At 35.0% G+C, this 23,186-nt stretch overlaps 1 protein-coding gene across 2 annotated transcripts; it reads right to left on the bottom strand.

The window, feature by feature from the left end:
- Positions 1-209: 209 nt before the first annotated feature.
- Positions 210-10,722, bottom strand: LOC131077147 (uncharacterized). 2 transcript variants are annotated; one of them, XM_058014569.2, is made up of 2 exons: positions 8,030-10,722; positions 210-508 (listed from the first exon to the last, which is right to left on the bottom strand). In XM_058014569.2, the coding sequence occupies exons 1-2, from the start codon at positions 9,733-9,735 to the stop codon at positions 412-414; spliced, it is 1,803 nt and encodes a 600-aa protein (XP_057870552.2). In that variant the 5' UTR covers positions 9,736-10,722; the 3' UTR covers positions 210-411. The 2 variants fall into 2 exon arrangements, with proteins under 2 accessions (XP_057870552.2, XP_057870554.1); XM_058014571.2 differs by lacking the exon at positions 210-508 and adding an exon at positions 7,229-7,862 and having other exon boundaries at positions 8,017-10,719.
- Between the last annotated feature and the right edge of the window lie 12,464 nt (positions 10,723-23,186).

The following is a 23,186-nucleotide window of genomic DNA, read 5'->3' as shown; positions in this document are numbered from 1 at the left end:
TATATCTCGTTTGCAAAAACAAAACACTATATGCAAAAGTTATAGCAAAGAGAAAAATGAATTAAATTTAGCTAGCCAATAACTAATAGACATGACCCTTTTGATTTGATTTATACATAATCTACTCATTGCATGCAAAATTCGACAAATACCTAGATGGTTTTTCAAGGCTATGAACAAACAAAAATATTTTTTTTCAATAAACTATAGAGAAAAAGTTATGGACGAATTTTATATTTTTTGTTTTTAAATGTTATTTCTATCCCTTTTATGCTTTTTTATTTTTCTCACAAAATTTGACAAATTTTGGCAAATTTACAACGATCTAAATGGGCTTTTGTGCTAGTGAAGAAGACTCAAAATTTGTTTTTCTTCAAGATGTGTCGATTTTTCTCTTCAATGTTGGATCTCTCAAATTTTGAACATGAACATACCAAATATGGAGCTCTGATACCGTGTTGGAGTTATTTGTTCAACTCCACTAGCCCATGAATCATCTACAAACGCTCTGTCACAAATAGAGATCAAGCAAGAATAATTAGCTCAACCTAAGAATTGTCTATTGGGTCACACAAAAATATGTTACAATGAATGAATGAATAAATTCTTATAAAAAGGATGAATGAAACCCTAGATGTAAACCCTGAAGGAAGACTAAATTAACTAGTGTCAAGTGTCACAATCATAATGAATAAGACAACTTAAGCTATTATTAGCCTAATCTAATAAAAGATTAAAAAACACCTAAGTTTAACTTAAGTGAATAAAGTAATAAAGAAGCTAATTATAGAATTAATTAGACTGACCTAATTACCCCCAACAAAAGGTACATTTTCAAATCAAATATAAGTGCAATATTTGTCCAACATTATTTAGAACTCTTACTAATGTTAAATAACTAGCAAGAGATAAAGAGGAGCTAGTAACATTGAACATAACAGTACATAGAAATGTGCACCAGTTAGATGAGGAAAGTGTCTCAAACTCTTTGCAATGAAGTATGAAATTCAATCTTCAAATATGTGAGGCTTAACAATCCATGCACCTAAATATATGTTAAACATTCTATAAAGAATATATCAAATTGATATAATCATACTTCAAGAAGTCAAAGTTGGTGAGGTGTGTCTTGATGCTACTCTTACTTCCGTTTGGCAAGGTGCTCAATTCTTCCATACCAATCATGTTGATGGTGGTGGTGGTGGTGCAATTTTGGGTCTTGTGCCTTAGTTGACATAGCATATTATAGCTTTTGGATCTAATCTTGAACATCATTGTGTTTAGGTCACTACTCTTATCAATGACATGCTTGTGAGGTTTTTCTCTATCTATGCTTCTAATTCACCTATTGAGAGAACAATATTTTGGGAATGGATTTATATTCATCTCCCCAATGTTGAGTGGCTCTTGGAGGGCACTTTTAATATGGTTGAATGCCCTGTTGACCATAGTTGAGATAACTTTTCTAAGTTGTCACATTATGAATTTGAAGCTTGGTCATTAGCTCAAAATTCCCTTCGATATCATGATCCCCTGCTAAGAAAACTCAATCTTCCAATTGCTCATTGATTCTCACTTAGAACAATTATCATGAAGGAGTTGTAAGGAAAATGAGTAGGTTGGGCCACTTCTATAAATCTCCTAGTTGGCCAATTCTTTATTTTTTGGTCATCTTGTTTCTTTAGATCTCTTGATCACTCTTTCATACCACTTTGCCATTTTCATCAACCTCTCCCTCTCAAATCCCACCCCCATTTCTAAAGACCTTCCATACAAGTTGAATGCCACCCATCTTAAGAACCAAGATTGTACAGATGGTCTACTAGCTACTTGGAATGTTGAGCCAATGCCTCAACAAGACAAATGGATAAGCTGGTGGGAGAGTTGTGGTTGAGGAGCTACTACATAATGTCATCGACTTGAGAAATCTCTCATTTCTCTTAACCCCCACAACATCTCCTTTCTGTTTTTAAAAATAAGTTTTGAAAATTGGAATCTTATAAAGGTAAAGGTGCTCAAGTTCACGACCAATTATAGTGGATAAAGGATGGAGATAAGGAAACCAAATTTTTTTTCAATATACCTTCATCACAAACATAAAATTGCAAGAATTTCTCCAATCAAATCTAGTGATGGTACCTTAAAAAAAACCATTCTAATGTTATACAAGTCTTTTATGAGGACTTCAAAAACCTTTTTACTAATAAGTTAGTTGATTACATTCTTCTCCAAATTCTTGAGGATATTGTTGGTGGTTATATCCCCCAAAAATAGACTCTAATTACAACAAATTTCTCAACCTTCTTACCTTAGAAGGGCTTGATAAAGCCCTCCAACGTATGGCCTTTGAAAAAAGCCCAAGAATTGATGGGCTTCTAGTTGAATTCTACAAGGCTCACTGGCCCCACATCCAAGAGAACTTTTACAATGTTTACCTCGAAGGAATTGGAACTAGATCATTTGGATGTGTTATTAATTAGGGATTAATTAAAGTTATCCCTAAAGATAAAGAATGAAGATATTGTTAATGGATGGAGACCTATAACCCTCATTAATAATTCATTAAAAAACCATTGCTAAAGCTTTGGCTTGAAGGATTACTTAATGATCATAGATTTTCACAATCCATGAAATAGTTGTAGCAGTTTCTGGATTAGATTGTGTGTATATTTTTTCATCAATGTTTCGGATCACACTCTATGATCCATCATCGGGATGATAGAGAGCATAAGGGAAAAGATTAAGTTAATTTCTCAAGTGATTGTTCGCCCAAAGCAAGTTGGTTTCTTAGGTGGAAGGTTCATCTTAGACAATTTAGTTCTTGATTTTGATAGAGCTTGTGACCACATTTGTTCTCAAAATGTTAAAATCGCTTGGCTTTGGCATCAAATTTTGTGATACAATCAACATGTTGTTCATAGATGCTAATGCTTGAGTGGTGGTTAATGCCATTCACTCTCCCTTCTTCCCTTTGCAAAAATCCATGCACCAAGCTTGTCATCTTGCATCTTTCCTTTATGTCCTTGCAGCAGATACTCTTGGCTATCTTTTTCCTAGTATGCACTCTCCAATAGGCTTATTCAAGGTATCTCACTCTTAGGCAATGCTAGTGCACTTAACTCTTAGTTTGTAGATGATAGCATGCTTTTCATTTAGAACTCACTGAAGAGATGTCTAATTTGACATTTTGGATCCTTTTTTCTCATCTCAAGGTCTATATTGGCCATGAATAAAACCAAACTTATAATGACACTCCCTGGCCCATTGCCACCTTGGATTCCTAATGATTGGTGAGAGTTAAAACATGGTATTATCACAAGGCTCCTCAAGATCCTCTTTGGAATTAGAGTCTCTCACAAAGAAATGTGGAAATGTTTCTTGTCTAAATAAAAATCATACTCTTGAACTAGACCAATAGATTTTTATCCATGGCTAGTAGAATTCAAGTTGCTAACAAAATCCTCCTCGCCAGCCATGTATTACATTTCTTCTTGTCAGTTGCCTTCTAAAACTTGTTATGAACAGTTGACACAGTTGATCAAGAACTTGCTTTGGGCTAATTAGGGAAATTAAAAAAACATGCCTACTACTTCGTAGACTTATTGCATCCAACCAAAAGATAGAGGAGACTCATAATCATAGATCCCTATAAGCAAGGTATGTGTCATATAACTAAATGGATCATAAGAGCCCTAGATGGTGAGGCTCCTTGGAAGTATTTGATTCGGCATAGTAGATCCAAACTATGATTGTTGCCCACTCCTAGGAATTGGTTGACTAGAAGGATAAGCTACTTCTTGCTCCCTTCTTCAAAACACATGGTTACGCTTCTTTCAATTCCATTTGGAATGCTTGGCAGATTACTTTGAAGAAATTATCTTAGTATGATCAAACCTTGAGCCATGGTTTAAGTTTTGCCTTGTCCTCCATCTGGTGGAATCGCTTAGTCTAATATGACAAATCTCCTCTTGTTAATTTCAAAAATTTTGAAGGGAAACTCCTCTTTAAATTGGGCATTCTAGTTTTTTTTGACTTGTGGAATCCTACCATTTTTAACTAGAAATCATGACAACAACTTAAGTCTCAATTTGCTCTTTCGCCAACAGACAGGATTTTGTTCTCGACAATCCAGCATCTTGTTCTTCCTAATCTTTCCACAATGTTATTATGATAACTTCCTAAAGGATTGGGAATAGCCTAATAAATAAAGCTTCTAAGTTTTCCTTCTAAAAACTAATTATAGACTCCTTCCGTCAATCTCCTCATCTCCCCATCTTAACCTTATGTGGCATTGCAAATTCAAACGAACCAAATGGAAAATGGTTAAGCTCTCTAATTTGGAGTTCTAAATCTGATGCTCAAATCCAGCTAGTTCCTTGGAAAGTCCTACATGTCAAAGTCCCTATTGGTGATCGACTTTCCTTTATCTCTCCCACTCTTTCCTGCCCTTTCTGCTCTAAAAAGGAGACTATGAAACATGCCTTTAGGTTTTATCCTCATGCAAAGCGTCTATGGAGATTTTTATTCACCACAAGCTTGGTCTTGGAGAGCTGCTCTTCTTGGGTTTTTCCCACACCACAACGTCATTTCTTGGAGCTTCATACATGTTGTCATTAAGCTTATTTGGAAATTTCATTGTATGGCCTTCTCTCACAAGTTTTATCCCCGTGCAAGTGTAACCTCGAATTCTCTGTGCTACTTTCTCTTCATATATCCTTAATCTACTGTCTACCGTCTAGTTTAATCCTAAGCTGAAAAAAACCTTGGTTGACCTGTTTGAAGCCCATACTAAGGCTAATGACTTCCATATTGGCAACAGTGTCAACCTGCCAAGAGGATATGGTGTTCTCTGATGATTATTCTTTAATTATATTCAGCCGCTAAGATGAATCTATTTTCTGTTCTAATCTTCTGTTAACTTTTTGTAATAATTTTCTTCATCCAATAAACAAACAAAAAAAATTCAATGTTTCATTAGCAGATCTTTTACAGAGAATCAGCTATTATGAGTGTTATTTAGGAACACAAACGGTTAACATCATAGAAATTTACAACCAACCCAAGAAAAAGTACATACTCCCTACTCAAAAAAGGGTAATCACGAATGGTTCTTAATGAGTCCACCAGGGATGAAGTCTTGATGAATGCAAGGTTCCAATATCATAACGGATGAGATGGGGATCATGCCCCGGGCAAATTTGGTGGAATGGATACCCCTCAGTCCTTGACTCTTAGCCTCTCAGTCCTTGGCTCTTAGCCAAAGAGGTTTCAGTCTAAGGCTTGTGCTCCTATATCAGGTAGCTCCACCTACAGTCCTGAAATTTAACTTTTGTTTGATGGTCCTAAATGTCACAGGAGTTTGGGCACTGAAATAAATCCTTCAGGGTCAGATACAACATTCAGATGCAACCATGAAATATCAGCAGTAAATGAGAAGTCCTAAATTCAAGTCTGAGCTAGTCTGTGGAGAGTTAAACATGATATCAGAGCTACTAGGAGCTCCGAACATCTACAGGGTAACTTAAGGTATTGGAGAAATGAGCTACATCCAAACCGTAGAAGAACCAGTCACAAAAGCAATCCAATAGTTTGATGGTAAAACACTCCAACAACAAATGAAAGATAATAAATTCAAATCCTAAATAATCCATATAGAAAAATAACAGATAAATGAGATTTATGATCTCATATTGCAGGCAACCATGGGAACAATTGTGGCAAGAAGCGAGGCAAAATAGGATGATAATGAAGTTGTTGGGAATGAGGGTCCGAGAGGATATAGGGATGGGAAGATGGAATATCAATGGTCATAAGAAGACTGTGAGGGTGTATGATTCATATAATGCTAACAATGAATGGCCTGCTCGCCAAACTATATACAAGACATAATTGAGGACAAATAAGAGCCTTGAAGCAGCCACTTTCACAATTATGTTAAAATCCAATATGATTGAGAAATAACAGAAATTAAAGTCATGACAGGTTTCACAGCAGAGAACAAATGAGAATTGAAACCCAAGCTGAGCTCCCATTATTTAGAAAGTAGGATTGTCTGCTATGCATTTGTTGCCAGCAATTTGGAGCGTTCTGTGAAAAAAAAACAGAAACAATTTGATGTCCCTCATTCTGAAAATCTTTTGGTTTCTAAGGAGACATTAAGTCTATTTCTTCGTATTCGAAAACCAAGCTGACCATGAATACCCTGTAATCTACTCTATTAGGCCTCCTAAATAGGTCTGTCTCAAAGAATGATTTGCCCACTACGTATTTATCCCTCCTTTTTGTGACTTCCAGGAACTGGGAGAGCTTAATTTTTTTGGAGTAAACTTGGTTTGCACTGTCAAATACATGTTAATAATTAATGCTCTCTTCAACAAATGGAACAGAGGCATCACTTTAAAGTTCAAACATACTATGAGCCTCATACATTTGAAGTAAACCCTGAAATTATATGGATTTGCTGAGCATGCATGCTGGGGAGATGCATACGGCACCTCTTGAATTCGTAGGAACCAGCAACTATATGTACCTCCTAACCATCCAGTTTCTAATTACATTTAATCCCTAAAGATTCCTGAATGAACCATCTTACCTACACAAAGATTAAATTTATGATTTTATCACCATCTGTATAATGCTAAAAATTATGTAGTTTGGTGTTTGGCGGATGGTGATATTGAATTGATATGTAAAGATCGTTATAATGTGCATACGATGAAGTGCTGTGAATCTGTTATTATTGTGTAGTAAGACTTGGGATAACAAGACTGTAGCAATAGTATATTCATGGTCTTGTGCTTTCTTTTATTTTTTATTACGGTGTCTGGGTAGAGCTTTACACTTGAGTAATCAAGGAAAACACCCTGAGACCCTATGGTTAAATGGGGAAAACTAACATGTTTGAGTCAAATTATGTAGCGATGAGTATCCTCGTATTACAGAAGAACTGAGTATATATAAATAAATGTACAATCACCTAAATAAAGTGAATATTAAGTGGATCATTCAAACTCATAAAAGGGAATTGGTTTTCTCATTATACTACATAATCATATTTTCTTTCTAAAAAAAATTTAAAAAGTATTGACTGGCTGAAACATGACGAATTAAAACCAATAGCAGGATTGAACTTAATCAGGAAAAATCAATGAAGTAATCTAAAAACATGCCATAAGCTATGTAAGATACATAATTATCTTATTAACTATTTCCAAAAGGCAATTGTTCAGGTGATAATGCCATTATTGTATAGTGTGCCCTTTCAATTTTATTAAGAGACAATACCAATGTTGTATAGATTGTCACTACATAGGTGAATTTGAGGTTCTTACAGATCATTGAGTTGGTAAGCTAGTTGTTATCCTCAGTCTGAAACTTGATTTGGTTACCCTTTGATGAATTTAGGATTTGAAATTCCCCAGACTAGGTTCTCAAACACACAGAACACTAAGCCCATCTGGATGATTGGCACTCGGTGGGGTTCAATAGAATTTTGGGCTTTTAGTATTCGGACATGGAATGATTTCTTCAATGATTAGACTCCAACAAAGAAATCATCTCCAGGTCTTGATGTACATTCCTGCTGAAGAATTTCTTTGTAGCCGAGCTGGAACTTTTCATGATAGCACTGCTAGAGAATTTCTTTGTAGTGAAAATGAAACTTGGTGTCTAAATAAACCTTAAACTACGCTGATACAGAAGATTATGCCCCTGCCATGTTTTTCTCCAGTCACTCACAGAAAATGAACTCAACAACAATCCTAAGGCTTATTCTTTAATCTGAACCATTAAGTCTCCACAGAATAATAGATACAAGCAGAACCTGCATGATAGAGCGTGTAGATATATGCTGCGAGCAATGACTTGAAATAAAAATAAGAAGTCAAAAACATATCTTGACCACAGGCTGTTTAAGTAAAATAAACAAGATAAACAGATAAATAAAAATGATTTCAGACTGCTTGCAAAAATTGCAGTTGAATATTCATTGTCAAGGATTTCGTTCCACATAAGTACCTCTCCCTACAACCTGAAAACTTCGCATCCATGTCGCGACAGCAGCGCCTTCTGGCCCTCAGACACACAAGAGGAAGGAGGAACAAGTTTTCTGAGAGAGGGTCTGTAGAACACCATCCAAGCCAGTGCATCCACATTCACACATTTGCAGTCCTTCAAATTCACCCGTCTCAGCAACCTGCAGTCTTCCATCACCTTCTTAAGCCCAGACTCTGTCACTCTCGAGCACCCTTCCAATCCCAGCCTCAAAAGACATCTGCAACTTCTACCAACACCCATCAGGCCAGGATCAGTAAAACCTGATCCCTCTACCTGCAACTGCTCCAAATTCCTGAACCCCTCAAAACCCTCAATTCCTAGGCTCATAACCTGTCTACACCCTTTCAACACCAGTTTTTTCAATTCAAGGCAGCCTTTGCTAATAGCCCTCAGTCCATTATCAGTCACCAGCAAACAGTGGCTCACATCGAGAGAAACCAAACGTGGGCAGAGTATTGCAATGCATTTCAATGTTACATCCCCAACAGGCTTATTCCATGCAATCTTCAGAGACTGCAACTTACAGCACTTCTGACCAGGGGCCATGCTTGAATTCATGCCCCATCCTAAACCAGTGCTCTCCATCTCAAGCTCTACTAAATTCTTGCAATTCTTGAGAAGGCAAAAGAAGGTTGAATCTGTCAGCAGGGAACAGTAATTCAGACAGAGGTATGTTAGATTAGGCAGCCTCTGCACAATGACCTCCATTATTTCATCTGTCAAGCAATGTGCACCCTCCAGATTTAGGTGAACCAGGTTTGGACAAAGTCTAGAGAGCCCCAAAATCCCTGCTAAAGTCATGCCCTTGCACCGAGCCAAAATTAGCCTTGTGAGTTTCAGTTCTGCCAGACTTAGCAGTAACTCATCCGATATATGCAGCAGAGAAAGATCAAGACACTGCAGGCTAGTGGTGCTGGCGAAAGATTTTATTGCAGACTGGGAAATTCTGCCTCCATTGACAGCCAAAGAAGTCAATTGTGGGCACTGGGAAGCAATCATTTCTAGGCCTATATCGCTGATAAGTGGACAGTCGAACAATATAAGCTCTTGCAGATGTCTGCAACCCCATGACAGGGCAAACAGAGCAGCATCAGATAGAAAATAATTACCTGAAACATTCAGAATTTTAAGACACTGAAGCTGTCCGGCCAGGGCTTCAATTCCTGCATCGGTTATACTTACATCGTGAAGAGGCCTCAAAGCGGCAGTATATGAGATATCCAGCTGTTCAAGATTGGGAAATGCTTCCGCAATGGTTGCAAGGTCTTCGTCACGGAGAAGATGAATTCTGGAGCAGTTTAAAGACCTCAAAGAATTTTCACAGCTTTTGCCCAGTTGGATAATGGCTTCGGTAGGCAGGGCCATCTGGCCTTGGATACTGAGAGCCCTCAGCTGCAGTCCTGAACGAGCTATGTCTGCAAGAGGGCGTGCAAGATTCCCATGGAATTTATGCAGATCAATCTCTTGCAGCCCATAAAATCTTCTCAGAATCCGAGGTAAACCCCCATGGATCATCCCAAGTGATGTGCTGGAAATCTTGATAGAAGGCCTAAGGCGGTTGGACATGAAAAGGAACTGTTTACATGCAAGTGAGACAGAAGCCCACTGGCTTGGCTGTGTGAGATGCCTGAAAACAATCTCCCAGCAATCTTCTGGCAGTTCTTTGCATTCATCTCCCATTCTGATTCAAAATATCAAATACCCAAGTGCATGATTCAAAGAAAAATCTTGGGTTTCATGACGAAGAAATCAGCAACAATTTGGGGTAAACCAACAACATATCTGTCGAACAGGGTATCATCAAACATGGTTTCTACACTTTCTAAACCTATTCGAAAGATATAAATGATTTAGGTATCCAAAAAAGGCAAGTACCTATAACTGATTCAAAGAAAAATCTCGGTTTTAATTATCTCAAAACAAACACTACCGCACAAATTTGTGGGAATCATACAACATTTATCGGACAAGATGCCTTATCTATTCTTCATACTTTCTAAAAGCAATGATTTAAGGCGTCAGAAAAAGAATTTATTGGATTTCGTCATCTCGAGACACTGAAAACAGAACTAGATTCGGGTGAATCAATGCAACGTTTATCATACTTAGTATAAACAAACATTGATTTATATTCTAATTCTACCTATTAAATGAAAAATACTGATTTGATCATCTTCAAGCCAATGAAAACGGTAGCAATTCTGGTCGACTAAATCGAAGAATTTATCATACTTATCATTAACAAACATGACTCCTAATCTTTCCCATCGTTCATCCTAAAAATCAACGATTTGGGTGTCTGTTAAATAGATTTGGACTCCTTGGAAAACGATTTGGAAGAAAGAAAAATGGGTGGATCACTTAATTCAGTCTAGAAAAGCACTGGATCTACTCCAGCACACCAGAAGTATTATAAAACCAATTGTAAACCGTTGGCGGGATTGTTATTAATATATATAACACTCGTCATAAACCAGTTTGTGGGATATATATAAATACATATATTCATTTCGCTTTCGCTGACATTTGTTCTTTCTGTTTGTATTCTACAATCTGATAAGAGGCCGGGAAATTTTAAAGAATAAAAAAATCAGGCATACCAGGAAATCCACTAACAAGGTATGTGGAATGATAATGAACGATGGGCAAATATTGTCAATTAGTGCAGTAAGAGATTGGTTGTATGAGTTTTGCTGTTGATAGGCATATTACAATGGGAGTTATAGATTTATTCCAATGGAGCAGGTTATATAAAATCTAATTAGATTTTTTTCAAAGGATAAGATTAAATAAAAATAAAAATATAATGATGTGATAATATAATTAAAATTATTTAATTTTAATATTTTTTATTTGTAAAAGAGTTTAATGAAAATATAATAATATAATAGACGTTGTGATAGGTTTAAAGTCAAGATTTATTCATGATTACATAAGAATTTTTTAATTAGTCTAGAGATTTATGGTACAAAATTTATCTCTAAGTTAAGATATTTTATTATCAATAGTAAATGATTGTGACAATAATTATAATTAATTGATGAATTTGATTTTTAATGAATAAATATCTAAAATGTATAATAAACAATAAAATCTATGTAATTTAAAATTAGTAATTAAATTGAATGTGTTAATAGAAAAGTCAAAAATGTCAAATGAATATATTCAATTATTTTTTATTAATAAGTAAAACTAATAATAGGGATTTATAATTTCAATCATTATCATTATTTGCATTATCTTTATTGCCAATATCATCACCACAATTGGAGTAATCGTCCCTTGTCAAATCTTCTTTGACATGTAATTCATTGTCAACAAAATATGTACAAAATATACTTATAAATAAAAAAAATTGAAATTATTTCTTTTAAATTATGTATTTATAAGTGAATATATGATAAACTCAATTATAATGAGATATGTATGTATGTGTGTGTGTGTGTGTGTGTGTGTGTGTGTGTGTGTGTGTGTGTGTGTGTAGATGTGAATATATATAATAAACTTTATTGCAATGATATGTATATATGTATTTATGTAGGTACGCAGGTAGGTAGGTATGTAAGTATATGTGTATGGACGTATATGGATGTGTGTATGTGTGTGTATGTGTATCTATATAAGGTAAGAATTATTGAAGTAATTATAGATAAAATGAAAGAATTAACACAAAATTCAATTTATTCTCATAATGGGGTTTACAAATCATGACAAAATGTTGCATGATCACGATTCATGGAGGTGGGGGTTAGAAGAGTGAACCAATGGTCGATAGAGCTAAAAATAAGTGGCATTCATTGCATAGCAATAGCCTCAAACTAAATTTTGACAATACCTTGTAAGGCAACTCAAGGGCTTCAAGTACTAGGTATATTATTAGAGATAAGGTTGACAACTTAATCTAGGCCATCTTAAAGAATCTACAGTAAGTGAAGTTGCAAGCTCTCTATATAAGATGCACGTTCTATAAGGAAAGAGGCATAGATAGCATAGATATTGAGGGGGGCTCACTATCAAGTATTAATGAAATATGGAATAACATAAGTATTTCCAATCGAAAAGTTAAGAACATCATTGAATTGATATGGTTGATCCTCAAAAAATTAACTAAATATTTAATAAAGAATTGTTATTGGGAGATAAACAAAATTGTGGCATTTTATTGAGTAATCAAAATATATAATAATGGCAAACACTTAGTGTGCATGGAGCAACATCATCCCAATTGGATATGATGGGATTACTATTGAAATAAAGAAATATAATATAGGACTTGCTGGTGATCTAAGTTGTGGGTCCTAAATACCTAAGGCTAGATATTATTTGAAGTGTTAAACATCTCAAATTCAAGAAGAATACCATAGAATGCATATTATAGCTGGGGAACTAAGACAGTCAATTATTGAGGCGGGTAAAAACTCCTTCATTTATAGCTTTATTGAATAAAGGGGGGGTTCCATAAGGTGTTGCAATAGATATTCTAATTTTTTCATGGATAAGGATAAGATTAAATAAAAATAAAAATATAATGATATAATAATATAATAATAATTATTTTATTTTAATATTTTTTATTTTTGAAAGAGTAATAAAAATATAATAATATAATGGATGTTGTGATAGGTTTAGAGTCAAGATTTATTCATGATTAAGTAAGAATTTTTGAATTAGTCTGGAGATTTATGATACAAAATTTATCTCTAAGTAAATTTAATATTGTATTATCAATAGTAAATGATTGTGACAATAATTATAATTAATTAATGAAAATTGATTTTTATGAATAAATATGTAAAATGTATAATAAACAATGAAATGTATGAAATTTTAAATTAGTAATTAAATTGAATGTGTTAATAGAAAAGTTAAAAATGTCAAATAAATATATTCAATTATTTTTTATTAATTAGTAAAACTAATAATAGGAATTTATAATTTCAATCATTATCGTTATTTACATTATCTTTATTGTCAATATTATCACTCTTGTCATCACAATTGCAGTCATCGTCCCTTGTGAAATCTTCTTTCACATGTAATTCATTGTCAACAAAATATGTACAAATTATATTTATAAATAAAAAATTTAAAATTATTTATTTTAAATATGTATTTATAAGTGAATATTTGATAAACTCAATTATAATGAGATATGTATGTATGTATGTATGTGTGTGTGTGTGTGTGTGTGTGTGTGTGTGTGTGTGTGTGTGTGTGTGTGTGTGTGTGTGTGTGTGTGTGTGTGTGTGTGTGTGTGTGTGTGTGTGTGTGTGTGTGTGTGTGTGTAGATGTGAATATATATAATAAACTCTATTGCAATGATATGTATATATGCATTTGTGTAGGTACGTAGGTAGGTAGGTATGTAAGTATATGTATATGGACGTATATGGATGTATGTATGTGTGTGTATGTGTATCTATATAAGGAAAGAATTATTGAAGTAATTATAGATAAAATGAAAGAAATTAACACAAAATTCAATTTATTCTCATAATGGGATTTACAAATCATGACAAAATGGTGCATGATCATGATTCATGGAGGTGGGGGTTAGAAGAGTGAACCAATGGTCGATAGAGCCAAAATCAAGTGGCATTCATTGCATAGCAATAGGCTCAAACTAAATTTTGACATTACCTTGTAAGGCAACTTGAGGGCTTCAAGTACTAGGTATATTATTAGAGATAAGGTTGACAACTTAATCTAGGCCATCTTAAAGAAACTACAATAAGTGAAGTTGCAAGCTCTCTATATAAGATGCAAGTTCTATGAGCAAAGAGGCATAGATAACATAGATATTGAGGGGGGCTCACTATTAAGTATTAATGAAATATAGAATAACTTAAGTATTTCCAATTGAAAAGTTAAGATCATTGAATTGATATGGTTGATCCTCAAAAAATTAACTAAATATTTAATAAAGAATTGTTATTGGGAGATAAACAAAATTGTGGCATTTTATTGAGTAGTCAAAATATATAATAATGGCAAACACTTAGTGTGCATGGAGCAACATCATCCCAATCGGATATGATGGGATTACTATTGAAATAAAGAAATATAATATAGGACTTGATGGTGATCTAAGTTGTGGGTCCTAAATACCTAAGGCTAGATAGTATTTGAAGTGTTAAACATCTCAAATTCATGAAGACTACCATAGAATGTATATTTTAGTTGGGGAACTAAGACAACCAATTATTGAAGTGGGTAAGAACTCCTTCATTTATAGCTTAATTTAATAAAGGGGGGGTTCCATAAGGTGTTGCAATAGATATTCTCACAAAAAATAACTAATTACCTTAAAACAAACCATCCCTGCTACATAATGTGCACCCTTTATTTGTCACTTCATGCTTGTATGTTGACCTATAATATTCAAGGTCAGTCACCTTAATAAAGTGGAAAATTTAACACATGAATGTTTGAGAGCTTGTTTTCTAAAAATCCCTTATGCTATTATATACATTCAAACATGGCAATAAAAACACACTAAAGTAGATTAAACTAAAAGATGTTTATATTAAGTTGTCATGGTTTTGTTAGGATAATGGTGAAATGGAACTAGTAGAAGACTAATACCTTTATCCAATTGGGTGACAAAGTTTTGCAAATTTGTAAAGACTATGATGAAAGGTGATACCTTAATCAAGATATCACAAAAGATTATGCTTTTCAAAATGCACTAGTATGTTGTTCTCTACATATACATTCAAAAAAAATATAGATGTTTGCATAATATTAAATGAGTCTACTTGAAAATCCATGAGTGTACCATGCTTTTTTATTATTCTAGGAAGATACATCTTAAAATTATTATGATGACTTTATAGTTTTCTAGCTAGCCAACTAATTAATGCACGTCCAAAAATATATATTACACACATGAAGACACTTACTCAAGGTTGATTATACCTATAACCATTCACTCTGGAAAGATTACAATATGTTATTACAAGTTTGGGATGAACTCATATTGTTACAATAGAAAAATACAATACCTAGATTTGAAACCATGAACCCTAGGGTTCTACTATGTCATTTTTTTCTCTTTTCTAAGTTCCCTTATTCTTCTCATTTTTTATCCTCCTCTAAATGAAAATATTTTTTTTCCTTAACACCCTAGGAGAAGAACACTAGATCCATCATGAATTCATAGACCTATTATTGGCATGATTCAAAAAGAATGCTTACACCCATCAAGTGTCATTTCCCTAGAAAATATGTGATAAAATACACTATAAATCTATCCAAGTGTACCATGAGAGCATGGATAATTGTTCCATATATCTAAAAATATTTTGCATTAATGGAATAAGTGGTCATGATGTTTCAAACAAAAAAGAGTCATGAAAGTGGTAAGAATTGTCATCATAATTCATCTACTACATTAATTATTATGTGCATCTTCTTCCATTTTCTAACACTAGAAATGCATGTGAATCTATAAATTTATAGTTAACATTAGTTTCTAGTAGGAAAATCCTTTTGGAGTGGTTCAAGGTTATATCAAACTTCATTTACAGTGGCATAGAAGTTTAAGTGATAGGTAGGGGCAAGCTTCAAGGGTTTCAAAGTGTTTTAGGTTATCCACACCCTCTATATAATTAAAATGTTTATCAAAAGCCTAACACCAACACTTAGTCATTTATACTTCATGTCAAAGATGTGGGCAACCCTTTGCCTTGTTGGGGTCAAGGAAACTCTCACCTCATGCCTTTGGTCAAAATGTTGGGAGTTGGAGGTGGAAAGGAGCTTATGACATGGATGTAGGGAGAATGGAGGAAATGTGAAATTCCAACTCGATTAGAAAATATAACAAGCTATCAGGTGGTGGAGTTTGGAGGAACTAAGAAAAGAGCACCGATGAATAGGGTAAAGTTTCCAAATCTAAAAGGATATGAAATAATCAACAAGATTAAATATTTAAGCATACCTTGGAATAGGAACCCAACTTAAGGGGTTGTCACAACTCTAACTTTAAAAGACTAAGGAATTTTAGTAATGAAAACATGATGTCAACATGACATCGGCAAGTAAAGGGGAACACACAACCTTAATAAAAGATAATTTTAGCATTAGAGTTTTGAGTTAATAAGAAAAGCATGTTTCGAAGGGAAAGTCTAAAAGTTCAATAAAAATATTGGAATGTTGCCCTGTCATTAAAAAGCATTTGTCTTGGAAGATTAATAGTGGTAGACTTGTAGATTTTTGGGAGCACTCCTAGGAGGGTTATATCCCAATGAAGGATGTGGAGGGATTGGATAATGGTATGGAAGAGTTGAAAAGTAGATTTGGGGTTAAATTTGTGGATTATGTGATACAAGATCCTTCCCTCATGGGGGGTAGTTGTAAATGGATCAATATCGAGGATCTGTCAATCTCTCAAAAAATCAAGGAAACTTTTTGAAATGAGGGAAAATCAAGAAATATAAATATAAATACAAAAGTTGACAAGAATTTTTGGAGTAGATTGAGTCTGGAAAATATCCAAAAAGATTGGGTTACCAAACTCAATAGGAGCATAGGAATCCCAATTGGCCAACATGGGCATGTTGGTAGCAACCAATTTTTCCAAAGGTTGGTTCCTTTTTGTGGACTACATTACACAAATGAATCCTACTAGGTGAATTCCTAGGAACCAAGTGTTGGCAATTGACACTCATCCAATGGATTTTAGTGCATGGATAATGGATTAGGGTTTTCATTGATGGCAACTCTCCTTAGAAATCCTATCCGGTAGTCATGGATTTCAATATCCGAAAGAGGAAGTGATCTGGTAATTCAAGATAAGCAAAGCACTTTTGGTCCAGAATCATTGTAGTGATTAGATTCGAGCATGAGATGATAGGGCTGACATGTAAAAATCACTTTTGTCATTATTTGGTTGATCCGCATATGTTTTTGGTGATCCGGTCTGATTCGACACCCGGTTACACGTTACATTGCATATTATGCTTGATCGACTTAATAAATGTTTATTTTATGGTTGTAGATGTATATGACCGATGTAGAAGATCGTTTTGGTGAAGATATGAACTAGTTGTGATCGAGAAACCCTTTTGATACAGTTTCACGAGTGCATTCTTGATCTGGTAGTTGACTCAGAAGCAGAACAGAGCAAAGTTGCAGAGGTGTTACAATCAAACCTTATGCACTTAACCAAAACTCATCCAGACATTGTTTGATGCTATTTTGGAGTTCAATAATTGTAGTTATCATTGGAATTGATCTGTAAATCAATGAGACTTCCATATTGTAATTGAACCTTTGGTTCTAGCCAGTGTGCCTAAATGCAAGTGCATTCCCCTCATGTAATATTTATGTACTCTTGATCACAGTATATGAATATTGTGGGTTCCAATCCCATCGTGGTTTTTCCCTTTCCGGGTTTCCACGTAAAAATGTTGGTGTTATGGTTTTGTGGCTGATTATCTTGTGTATCTATATTTTCCTTTCTTGCATTTTCTTCTAGTGGTCTAAGAATAAGTTTGAAAGTTTATTTACCAGTATAACACTGATTCACCCCCCCTCTCAGTGTTCCTTGATTCCAACAATTGGTATTAGAGCTTAGTTCCTCTGAGGAAGCCTAACCATTTGAGGAAGGTCCAGGAGATTGAATCAATGGATTCCAGTCTACAGAGACAAATTTGTGTGGCACTTGAGGATCTTGATACAATAAGAAATGAAATAATCTCCTTAGAGAGAAACTTGAATGCAGTAGAAGACTTCATTAATGATTTGAAGGATCAAGTAAACACTTCAAGAGATGAGAGGAAAGAGATGATGGTCAAGCTGAAGGAGAAAGAATATCAAAGCATGGAAAATCTAGACAAAGCTGATGAATGTGACAAGCTATCTAGAGAGAATGTTGTATTAAAGAATGATACGCAATCCATTGTGATGAAGCTGACTAGGGATATTGAAGACCAGAAGAAGAATGAAGAAAGTTTGACTCAATCATTGAAGGACAAAGAAGATGAATGCTTCAGGCTTACCTATGAGAATGATTAGTTGAAGCTTGAGTTGACCCAATCAAGGAATAATGGTCAAGAACTTGAAAGACAAATTGTGTCCCTAAGAGATGAACTTTCTATTGCAAACGAATACAAAGACAAATTCAATGCCATCTTAGAAAGGCTTGATGAGATGCTGGAAAGTCAAAGACATAGAAAAGATATGAGAGGACTTGGATTTGAGAAAGGTGAATCCTCTGGTTCTGGATAGAGCAATGCAAATCCTAATCATAAGAAGAGCAAGAATCCTCCGGTAAGACAACCTAATGCCCATAAATTCAATGTTAGATGTTTTACTTGCAATAATTTTGGTCATATGGCGAATCAATGCAGAAGTAGGATGAATAATGAAATGAATAATATGAACAATGGTCCTACCTTTACCGGTCAGTGTTTCATATGCAATAATTTTAGTCACAGGTCAAATATGTGCAGAGAAGTCATGAATAATTTTCAGAATAAGAGATGTTATGCTTGTGGGATTTTTGGACATTTCTCTAACCAATGCAGGATGAGACCAAATTAGATAAATTTCAGACCTATGCAGAGAAATGTTGTTTGTTGTGCATACAACAAAACTGGTCACATTGCAGAAGTGAGAATAATGATCTGACAAACAAAGGGAAATCAGATGAGAAAGGCAAAGAAAATGTAGAAGAGATCAAGAACAAACATGAGAAGATGTTGGTTAGAAAAGATGAACCCAAGGCAGAAAATGGATCTGCACCTAAATCCGGTGCAGGATCTTCATCCGGTAACTAAGGCTTTCAGCCTTAAGGAGTTGCATCTTCATTCACAATCTTCCAGAACCCCCAGGAGAGATCTGTGATCGATCAAGGTTGATTGCAGATGCTTGGAGATGATTATCCAGAATTCTTCATGTCGATCTTGACATCGGGTTGATTGGAGTATGCTAAATAGGACATCCACTTGAACTTCACAGTGGCATTTATTTCAACTTAAAGTTAGGGTTTGCGAAGTTAAAAAGGGTGAAATATGAATCATTTCTCACATTGCGAACAAAGAGTTGAAGTTGTAGAGCGAGATGAACCAGTTTCCAAGGTGATCAAAAGGCTAAAATTCATTCGATGAAGAGTTCTTGTCCATCTGATAGAAGAAAGAGGTATTTACTGAAGCATTTGAACCCTAAATTTCTTGAAATGGCATCTTCTTCTATTGATACACCTTTGGTAGTAGAAATTTCTTAGAGAGATAGACCACAATTCAAGAGACACCCATTTAAGTTTGTTGAGGATGACCCCAACGACCTGCTTTTTCATCTATTCCATACAAAGTTTTACATGTTGATGATGTGAGGGCATACATTCAATGTTCAATTGAGGAGACCGGAAATAAAGACATCTTAACCCTGTATACTGAGCAGATAATGGATAAATTTGGAAATCCCAAGTCGGAATACACACAGTTGTAGAGGAAGGGCTTCATGTAGTTTGTTTACTTCTCGACATTCAATGAGGATGAATGGGTGAGGTACATTCTAAGTCATGTTCATGATGATTTTATCTGGCTGGATAAACCATACAAAATAACCAAGCAGGCAATCCATGCAGTCACATACCTGAATCAAACCAGTGGAAAATTTAATCTGAGGAAGGTAACGAATCCTACCATTACAAAGATAACCAGTGCTCAATTTGACAGCAAATCTATGACCATTAATGATATCTTGGAGCATGATGTGAGATTTACATCAATGATCATTGGCTACAAACTCTATCAGTCTAGCAGATTGAATTTTGTCTCCAGTACTATGATATATGCAGCCTATCAGATGGTAAAAGAGGATATGCAGTATGATTTGTGCATAGTTCTTCTTGAAGAGCTCCTCAGCAACTTGAAAAAAATCAAAACTAACAAGAATAATGTCTTCAAATTCGGTTCACTAATTATTTGTCTAGCCTTGTATTTCATGAATGAGATCCTTGCCACAAGCAGAGTTGAATGGGATTATGACTTACCGGTGGAAACTCGGATCAAACAAGGTTTGCATAGATTGGGAAACAAAGAGAATTAGACAGCTGCCCTGTGGATCTTCTTCCAAATCTTTCAAGGCTGAATGAAAAATAGAGTAAGGATCCCTAAGGAGGTAGTAGACAAATATACAGACTCTATTTATTTCATGTTAGATAAGGACTAGTGCCATATGGAGGCAGTAGAGCCTAGAACAATGTAAATAATGTCGATGGGTTATGAGGTAGATGCTCAAACTCTTGAAGCCTATGCTCAACATCTTTTGAGTAAACTGATTGACCCTTCTGAAGAGAAATTCAGGACATTCAAAGAAAAAGATATGGAGTTACATAAGAAGTTCACTCAACCAGAAAAGAAGAGAAAAGTAACATAAGCAAATGGGTTTCACCAAAGAAGCTATTGTTGGTTCCCAAATCAATAGATTCTAAATCCTAGAGAAATAGCCAGTGACTCATAAACACATCTAGGATTGGGTTTGGCCAATGAGCAATATTTAGCACTAAGGCTGCAATCTTTTGCTCTTTAGGCTCTACAAGAGCTAGGTGGGTATCCTTATAGCAATGTTATACACATTTTGGCTTTATATAAACAAACATTGCCTTGTATAGCAGATGCTTTCAATGAAAATATACCAAGGAAAAGTATGATATACTACAAATTTTGGCTTGAACCTTAGCTTGTATCAGTTTGCTTGCATTGAAATCAAGCTCTAATCTATTCTACTCCTAATGTAGAAAAACTAAAAAATGGAATTTAAAAGGTGAAATAAGAATGTGAAAATGATCCTAAAACTTAGAAAAGTATGACCAGTGCCTATTCAAGGGGAATACAAAGTCAAATAACAGACCTAAAGACAAACAATATCATAGTATCAACATTAAAATCCAATACTAATCATTCAAGACTTCCTTAAAATGCTCAAATTGAGAATGCATCCACAACTTCCTCTCAATACCTCTCACACAGATGTTGCAGTATTCAAGACAAAATTTAATTCATTTTACTTTAAATGAAACCTATCAAGATATACACATTCTCCATTAGAGAAGAGAAGTTGAACATGTCATTAACATAACAACTCATACAACACAATACAAGAGATATGAGAAAGAAAAAATGAATGTTCTCCTTATTGATTTTTAAAATAAAATTGATACATTCATGATAGATTTCTATGCTCGATAAACCTGCAAAAGACTAACTATCATTATATTGCTTCAGAGCTATCCTAGTACATACTAAGCAAAATTTTAGAATCCTTCCTCTTGTCCCTGGATTCCCTTTTATAACATAAGGGAGCAAAACAAGCCTCGGGCCAAGAAGACACATGTCAAAGTAAAATTACAATCTGCCCTAAGGCCTTTTGTCCTTGTTACCCTGCGTGCACTATTCTCTGTTGGATTATAAGCGGGGGGTTGAGAGGGCATCATCCTGGAAGCTTTAGATTGCAGGTCTATAAAATTGCCTTTTCACTAGTACTTTAACATCTGCTCCTATCATGATCTGCAGTACAGCTTGGCGTCTAGTAGTAGGTAACCTGGAGAATGGTCTTTGGCGATTGAGTACTTCTATCAATCCTCCTCAAAATTAGCAACCTACACAAAAATTTATAGTAATAAACCAGAAGGATTAAGAATAATACTCTCCCTCGAGCTTCTCTTCTTCCAAGGAGAAGTACTTTCTATGCAGTGCCTCTATCTCGTCCACTGGCCAAGTGAAACCCCTCAAACCCTGCAACTTATTTATTGCTTCCCTAGTTTTGTGGGTTGGCACAGTTGTAGCCTCCAGAGTAAATCTATGGTACATGAAATCTACCTCCATGATCTTATCAGTGATATTATAATATGACTCACTTTGGGGGGGGGGGGGGGGGGGGGGGGGTCAGAAGCCAAGGAAGTCAAAACTGAATTTATGGCATCTTGGAAGCCTTGCTTCCACTCCTCTAAGCCTTTAATTTGTCCTTCACCTGTCAAAATTGTGGGGATATCCCACTTTTTCAATCCTTGAAAAGAATCAATAATTTTAACCAATGTCTTCTTCTCATCATCAACATTAAGCAATTTTTGAATCAATAAATTGTAATTCTTCCAGGTCACCCCTACAATTTGGGGTGGAGAGGCTACATTTTTTACCACCAGCATGACCTCTTTTAAATCTTGACCCTTAGGCATCCAGGTGGCCCTAATGGGCTGATAGAATGAAAGAATTTCACCCCGTTGACTAAGGAGTTGTGAAGTCAAAGAATATGAGGTGTGCACCTTGCTCAATTTTTCAATAATTTTACCTGACACCTGCAAAATTGAAGCCTTCCTTATTTCAAAATAATTATTTCCAGCCTCATCTTTGACCCTCTGCAATTATTTATTCATCTTTTCCAACTCTTCAAGTTTAATTCCCCCTAAATAATTTGTTGTCGCCTTCTTTATTTGCTCCTTTAATGCAATGTTTTCAATGAATAACTTATTGTAATTTGCATTAAGTGTCACATGCATATCCTTCAGCCTTATATATTTTTTCTCAAGATCTTCTACTACTAGCTGAGAAAACTGGATTGCATGTGATGTGATAGCCACAGCCTCAGATGCAGTAGTGTCTTCAAGTGTCCTTATCATTGCATCCCCTATTTTTTATTTCCCACCCTATAAAACTATGGGTTTTTGAACACTTGGGGCTTTAGACTATAGAGAAAAAACCTTTATGCTTATGCTAACCCTTGACCCATTCTCTCCAAACTCTCTAGCAAAATTGGGGTCCTTCTGTTGCATGATTTGATCTAACAAGAAAATCTTTTCAAAATCCCAGTCGGGAACAAGAAGCATGACACTATTTGAATCATCTCCATGCCCTCTTCAGGGGTGCATTTGAAACTATTCCTATCAAAATTTCTAATCTCTTCATCAGATAAATCCTTCAACTTTCCCTAAGCCAAAAGGATTTGAACTCAAGAGAGTTCACAAAACTATCATTTTCTATGAATTTCTTTGAAGCAATGATTCTTTCATCATCTATTTTCTCTATAGGAATTGTGCTAGGGATGATGGCTTTGTCTAAATCATTTAGGACTTTAGCAACCTCATCTTCATGGAATGTTTCCTGAGGGGGAGAAGGTGGTGGCACATT

Source organism: Cryptomeria japonica, chromosome 9 (genome assembly GCF_030272615.1).
Source record: "Cryptomeria japonica chromosome 9, Sugi_1.0, whole genome shotgun sequence".
NCBI classification, from domain to species: Eukaryota; Viridiplantae; Streptophyta; class Pinopsida; order Cupressales; family Cupressaceae; genus Cryptomeria; species Cryptomeria japonica.
The sequence above is the reverse complement of the archived record's forward strand: the minus strand, read 5'-3'. Positions and strand labels throughout refer to the sequence as shown.

Bases quoted from the DNA above. Each gene is read 5' to 3' on its own strand.
- LOC131077147 (XM_058014569.2), bottom strand. From the start codon at position 9,735: ATGGGAGATGAATGCAAAGAACTGCCAGAAGATTGCTGGGAGATTGTT. The intron at 509-8,029 runs GTTGTAGGGAGA...TATTTGTGACAG, and splicing joins CATGGATGCGAAGTTTTCAG to AGCGTTTGTAGATGATTCAT.